Source organism: Neltuma alba, unplaced genomic scaffold (genome assembly GCF_004799145.2).
Source record: "Neltuma alba isolate B1F8T4 unplaced genomic scaffold, ASM479914v2 tig00012713_pilon, whole genome shotgun sequence".
Classification (NCBI taxonomy): Eukaryota; Viridiplantae; Streptophyta; class Magnoliopsida; order Fabales; family Fabaceae; genus Neltuma; species Neltuma alba.
In genome coordinates this window covers 59649-66899 of record NW_021637139.1, presented here as the reverse complement: position 1 = coordinate 66899, position 7251 = coordinate 59649, and the positions used below count along the sequence as shown (strand labels likewise).

At 35.4% G+C, this 7251-nt stretch overlaps 2 protein-coding genes across 2 annotated transcripts; both read right to left on the bottom strand.

The window, feature by feature from the left end:
• Positions 1-312: 312 nt before the first annotated feature.
• On the bottom strand, positions 313-1506 carry LOC114730136 (subtilisin inhibitor CLSI-I-like). The gene is made up of 2 exons (XM_028917153.1): positions 1446-1506; positions 313-543 (listed from the first exon to the last, which is right to left on the bottom strand). Exons 1-2 carry the CDS (start codon positions 1504-1506, stop codon positions 314-316), a joined length of 291 nt encoding a protein of 96 aa, XP_028772986.1. The 3' UTR covers position 313.
• A 1387-nt stretch (positions 1507-2893) lies between these two features.
• LOC114730145 (uncharacterized) lies at positions 2894-7251 on the bottom strand. Its single transcript, XM_028917170.1, has 12 exons — positions 6845-7251; positions 6594-6726; positions 6413-6486; positions 6265-6311; positions 6031-6181; positions 5899-5943; positions 5626-5830; positions 5476-5537; positions 5064-5164; positions 4602-4656; positions 4457-4504; positions 2894-3504 (listed from the first exon to the last, which is right to left on the bottom strand). Exons 1-12 carry the CDS (start codon positions 7056-7058, stop codon positions 3326-3328), a joined length of 1314 nt encoding a protein of 437 aa, XP_028773003.1. The 5' UTR covers positions 7059-7251; the 3' UTR covers positions 2894-3325.

Genomic DNA, 7251 nt, shown 5'->3' with positions numbered 1-7251 from the left:
ACTGAGTGATACTAAATCATAGTTAAAAGATTCAGTTATCACTTATAACTGAATTAAAAGTTGAAGGAATAAAAGATTAATTTTCTCATCTTAATCTTAATCAAGATTCCACGAAATGTATTTCATAGTAGTTCTGATAATTGAGCTTACAATGTGTACACATATTTATTCATCCAGAGATGCATGCTTTTTTTGGTAGCAAAAAAGAAGTAGAACGCTGCTATTTGAAGAGGTAGTAATTAAAAGTAGATTATTTTGGTGTTTCTCTTGGTGATATATATATTATATATATATATATTAATGTAATATAGAATTAGCCGATGGTGGGTGGCTTGGCAACATTGAGGGATTCATCAACGTAGAGACGAACACGTTGGGCGTTGAAATCCATAGTCACAAAAGAATCAGGTGGCACCACTTGGATCACTGCTCTTTCCATCTCTTCCTTTATCTTCTTCTCTGCTTCTTCTGCTGTTACTCCCACCAGCTCTGGCCAACTTGTTTTGGTTGCCCTATTTTCCCCCAATACTTTATTGTAATTCCCTGTAGTTTCATATATCTTACATATACATATCACTGTTTGATATCCTTGAATTACCTTCAGATTTGTGCCGGTAATAAATTATTGTTTACATACATATTTCAAGAGATTTTGATTATAATATCAAGAGCGCAAATTTTCAATTCTTTTCAAAGAACACCGTACCCAAATATTTTGATATTTTTAAAATTCATTAACAGAAATTACAATTAGAGCTTAATTTATATATATATATATAACAATACTCCTCTGGTCCTTAATATAAGACCCATTTAACTAATTTGATTAAATTAAGGAAGTTAGGTAAGTTAGTTAATTATAAGAAATGTGACACGCTTTTCTAAAATACCATAATTATCTTTCTTAATAGCCCCTCTCTCTCTTCTACTTGATTATAGTTGAGAAAGTATCCATATAGGTAATTTAAAAAAAATGATAAATATGAAAAATGGGTATTATATTTAGGACCAAAATCAACTCAACAATTGGGTCCTATATTAAGGACCGGAGGAGTAGAATCTTTACGGATTAATCTAACAATATATGCATATATAAATTGAGCCATAGTATACGTTATACTACTTCTGGTCCTAATTATAAGAGCTAATTGACTAATTTGAGGAGATTAAGAAAATAAGTTAAGTTAGCTATTTGTAATAAATATGTGTTATCTTTCCTAAAATATTCTCATTAGTCAAGTGTATTGGCTAAAATTCCCATTATTAGAAGGACTACCTTGGAAAAAATTACATAAATATGAGAAACAAAGCGGATTGGAATCTTATATCTAGGATCAAACAAAAGTCAAACGAGGTCTTATATTAAGACATGAGGTAATATCAAATAAAAATAAGAAGAATAATGATTAAATAAAATAAATGAAGAGGGGAAACCAAATAGTTACTTGGCAAGGGCTGATCAGGCAGCTCTGGAGGAGGCTTAACTCCTTGATTCTCCTCTGCCATACCAAACACTTGTTAATGATGACGATGATCTGAAGATTATCTTTCAGGCAGCTGTTTGTGTGTGAATCTGATATGTGTTGAATGCCATTTGGCATATGCATATATGCATGGGATTCGACGGTGTTCCCTAAGCTAATTAAATGAGAGTCCTATTTAAAATTCATAAAATTCATATTTTTATCCATGGAATATACTACTACTGCCGGCTCTATGAAGGCCAATAATTTAGACTGGGCTGTGAGATGAAAGGCATTATTAATTCATTCACTTGTTATCGTGCTTGAATTACACTGTTTTTCATACAGTGGTGAATATATTTTGAAAAAAAAAAATGCTTCCAAATAGAATTTCTTAGTTATTAATAGTGTGTGGTTTGTAAATTAGATATAGGGAGATGGAGCTCATTTTCAAAGGATTAGCCTATTGTGTGCGAAAATTTCCTGAATTTATAAGCCCCTTCTCCCATATGGGTTATCCAATATGGAACTCATAGTTTGAGAGAGGAAGAAGAAGAGTATTTAATGAAAGACATTAAGAAAACATCAGATTATTTTAAAAATAGCAACAGAGTGATTAAATAATATGATGTGAAGAAGGAAGAGTATTGCTATACTGTAGAATATTTTCTTTGAATCCATCGCGGAAGACCTGGCATTTTATTTCCGTTTTACTTAGGGGATGAAGACATAGGCCTTGACTGGTTTTATAAGATGGGCATATTCTTACTAATCCACAGCAGCGAACGCATTCAATCATTGCTTTATCCAATTAAAAAAAAAAAGAAGGAAGAATTACAATCAGATTTTAAGGAAAAGATTTAATCATCTTAAAATCTATTAAGTAAAGAGTAAACAATAATAAATTTAAGAATAGAGAATGACAACAAGTTTCTGTTGATCACTTGTCATCAAGATTTTTTTGGTAATTAATTTTTTTTTTCTGGGGCTTTCCTGGTAATTCCCCGACAAAATATCACTTTGATATTTTTTTACCTTAATATACTAAACGTAAATCGAAAAGATCAATTTCAGATATTAAATTTCAGTCTAAGGCTGAACTACAGTAAATTAAAATTCATGGATAGAATGATAGTCAAGTCAAAATTATAAAAATTTAACTGATGAATTTCTCATTTTCTTCATTAACGGATGAAGATTAGAGACACGTCAAATATCTGTTATTGACAAACACCTCCCCCCCCCCCAAAAAAAAAAATCTTCGTCTTCTTTTCTGCATTTTGAAGAAGTTTGAGAGGAGAAAAAAAAAAAAAAATTGAATTAGCCCCAGTGAAACTCGGAATTCTGTAAAAGTTTACGTCGGGTCTGACCATATCCAACATATAAAAACAAAATTTGCCTTCACATGTTGAAATGACGCATTCCAAATCTATAAAAACAAACTAAAATTATGTGCTTTCAAGGACTAAAAGATTTACTAAAATCATTTTCTTTCGGCTACTTGTAATAAAAATACATAACACCACCTATACATAAGGTTCCATTTGATGATTTGACACACTAAGTACAACTGCGACGTTATAGATGCAATCCAAAAGAATTACGTATGTCCCGTTTTGTCAAGTTAACTGGCAATGCCGTGACACAAGCTCTTGGCAAAAGTATCCCGCACCACCCATTTTAACAGTTTTTATTGTTCACCAATATAGTATCCGTGCCAAAAGCCTCCTCTTTTAACCTGATGCCGTAGAGACAAAATATGACACGGATGAATTGGCTCATAACGAGAAGTTGTATCCCACTAAGTGAGGTTGGGTGTAGAATCTGACCAGTATGAAGACCTAACTAGAGGATGGATTGACTTATATAATCCGGCTAATCCGAACATCGATAATAGGGACCTTGGAAGATGAATCTGAGATTTCTAAAGCCTCTGCCAGAGACAACCTCCGATTCTTCCAAATCGCCTCTGCCCAGCTCTTCATCTTCTCTCCTTGAACTTTTCTGTTTTCTTGGACACTGAGTACATCACCATATCCACCTGCAACATTGGGTTCTAGTCAGTAAACAACTTCAGCTTCAATATTAGCAGTCATGAGGGTAGCCTTGAACGCCCTTCAGAGTGTCCAAGCACCCTATTTCCATTTACTTTCAAGTAAAGTCTGAGGATGCCCCTAAATCCGAAATGTAATATCAAGAAGAGGGGAAAAAAAAAAACTAACCTTAAATGAGACCGCTACTTCGTTAAGAATTTATAATAAATCATAGTTGGAAATATGCAGGTGTGCCTCATAAGATGATTAAGAAGTATTAACACTATAAAAGCATAATCATATTCTCTCCAATAAAATGTTTCCTACACTTTAACTCATAAAACTCGTAATGATATTTTAACAGTGCGATTCATTTTGAACCCTGTAAATGCACAGACACAGTCTAGTTATTAGCTACATCAGCATCCATAATAAACATGTCATCAATATTCAATATGCAAAGTAAAATCTATATGAAGTCATACTATTTATAAGCCATTAACAATGTGGCACATTTTAGATTCCATGTGAAGTATAGGCCCATAATATGGTTATCTTTATATCAGCATCCATGCCTGTTAGCATGACATTAAACATGAAAAGAGAAAAAAGAATCACAAAACTACCATTCATAATACAACTTAAAACCCAAGCTGAAACACGAGCACACAAAGATGTATACCTCTGTGTGCATGTGAAAGAGACAGTATTTGAAGGGGTGCTACAAGATGCAAGAGTACTTGTTAACATGCAAAGCTAACATTGAACACCATCATTTATTTGACTAGAACTAGAGGGTAGCCCATCATTTTGCACCAAGCCCAAGATGGGTTGCAATATTCATGGCTTATAAACAAACAATATGACTTCTAACACATTTATACTTTATACTGGTATATTGATTCTTCTTCACTTTGGTAACACTAGTTACACTATAATGAATCAAAGGGTCCATCTTACCTCTTGCAAGGGCCACTATATCTCCTCGATCCATAGAAGTCACAGCACCTACCCAGATAAAGCTCATTTTCAAATATATACATCATAAATGCATGTGTCTCGTGTGTGAGAGTGTGTGGGCACCAAACAAACCCATCAACATTACCTTCAGTCTCCAACGGTGGAGCCTTCAACAATTCTATAGCCCTTCTGTACAGCCCCTGTCAAAGGTTTCAAGTCTAATTACACCATAAATTACGAGCACAGCAGTTGGTAAGCTAACTAAGAAAAGATCTGCTAAAGTCCTCAAGGACGACTCCTTTACTTGTCAGACTATAAGACTCGCCTCAGCAGAAATTTGGTTTAAACTAAACCAGATTGAAGGTCACTCAATTTTTCAGTGACAAGACAAACTCTATATAAGCTAGCACATTGGGAGTAAAAGAAGACGGATTGATAATAGAAACTAAAACAGATGAAACCAACTCTGTAATAAAACTAAAGCAGACTGAAGCACCTCTGCCGAGGCAAGAGGGCTGTGCATGTGTCAAAAGAATGGCTCAATTAAAACTTTCAATTTCTTAAATCTCAAAAGTGAACAAGAACTTGGCTTTTGGAGGGCTCTTACCTCTTGAATCAAAAGAGAACTTGAACGCTCAAGCACTGCCTTCCGCCTAAACATGAGAGCTATGCAACTCAAGACAACCCCAATCTTGGGATGATGAGAGCCTACATTTATTCATCACAAAAGATTAGCAATAAACTTTACCGGTAACAGTCTTTCAAATAATTGCTATATAAAATTTGTACACCAAGTTAGATGGTTTTTAGCCCCATCAAAGGGATGTAGAAGGAGACCAAAAAAGAGTGTCAAAAAAGTTATCAAACAGGATCTCTTGGTGAATGATATATCTCAAGAGATGACTGTTGATAAAACACAGTAACATCATGTGATTAATGTACCCAAGCTCATTTAGTGGAATAAGGCTTGTTATTGTTGTTGTAATTGGATACAACAATTTAAAGGACAGATAACTAACCAAAAGATTCCTCTGCCTTTGTCAATGCCGTTGTCAATAACTCCTCTGCATCACCAAAGTTACTGAAATTTAGATAGCAAGTATTAGTAATACCCCAAAAAGTTATAAGACTAGAAAATTGTAGCAGAAGAAAAGTATTATTGAACTTACCCCATATGTGATTCAAGCTGCCCCAAAGCACACATGGCCCCCAACATTAAACCCTCTGAGTTCATGTTACCAGCTGCTAAGAGAAAAGGGTTCCCAAAATCTTTATTCTCTGAACCTCCATCTATGACCTTTTGATAAACCTCCTTTGCCAAAGAAAAGTTCTGTTTGGCATGTACAAATTCCCCATATGATAGAGCGACACTGCCTATATTTTCAAATATCAATTTGGGACGGATAAATGTCTGACATAGTGTCTGATAAAACGAAAAGTACCATTGCATAGTCTGACATCAGGAGGACCTTGAAAGAATGCTTCAGCTGCACCAGACGCACAAGGTGTACTTAGATATTAAAGGATGAGTGGGATAAATAATCAAACGGATAATAACAAGAATTTAGAAGTACCTGACTCAAGATTGCCATTGACAAGTTCAACAAACCCTTTTACTGATTTTGCACGAGTAGTTAGAGTCTCAAAATCTTTGCCATCACACCCTGCTTCATGTTTCTCCATGAGCTCTAAACATTTATCTGCGAGCACTGATGATTTATCATCCTATAGGGGAGAATTTTCTTCAAATAAATATGAGTATTACTGGGAGAAATAAGTAGATATTTTGCAATGTGTTAGCAACCAACCTGGCCCAGCTCTAAATGCAGACCTACCAGAGCTTCGAAGGCAGCAACTACAACAAGAAAGCCAAGAGTACCGTTAAATTATGGGCACTTCTTATAAAGATATCAAATTGGAAAAGCAGATGCGCTATTATTATGAATGTAAATTCACCTCTCACTCCCAGGAAAGAACTGGTCAATTGTTGAACACTACGGAGCTTCTCGATTGCATCATCAGAATCACCTCTAAGAAAAATTAAACAAGATAAACTTTCACAAGCTTAACAATCTATCAAACAGAAATTATGCGCCAACATGGGGTTTGTAATGTCAGGAAGGAAGGAAAAAGTCACCTTTCAGACAACAAGGTAGACATAGCTAGTAACACCATTCCTCTTGAGTTTTCATCAGAGGGATCTTTCCTTTCACATGAGAGAGTCGAAAGGCACTGTTCCAACACCAGCAGGCCTTGTGCATACGATTCAGCTACATCGACACCAATCACGCCAGAACAGGAAAAAAAAAAAAAAAATGTAAACCACAAAACTCAACTCAAAGTGGGTAATTGGAAAACAAAGTTGGAAGAGCTTAGAAAACCATATACCTGTTTTCTGAGACCTCGCATGAGACAGAGCATAGTTGATCATCTGAATAGTAACGGGGTTTGCCAAAGAACCATCCGAACCATTGTGGAATAGCCTAAATCGTGGTGCGGATGAGACAAGATAAGGCTTGCTATATGAAATGAAGGCTAAATTGGAAGTTCGAGCAATAGCAGAAGAAGCTGTTGACAACTTAGCAGCCAGGCGAATCATCATTGCTTCAGTTCAGTGTTGTTGCTAGTCAAGACCTCAAGAAACCCTATGGAATGGACAGAGGGTAATTCAAAATGCTCAATAGAGTTCAGATTCAAGAGTGTGAATAGAAAACGCTGTTCGTTGAGGATGTCGACGATAATAGAACCCAGGTACTCAACTGATGAGTGAGGACTTCCAGCTTGATCTCGTTGAT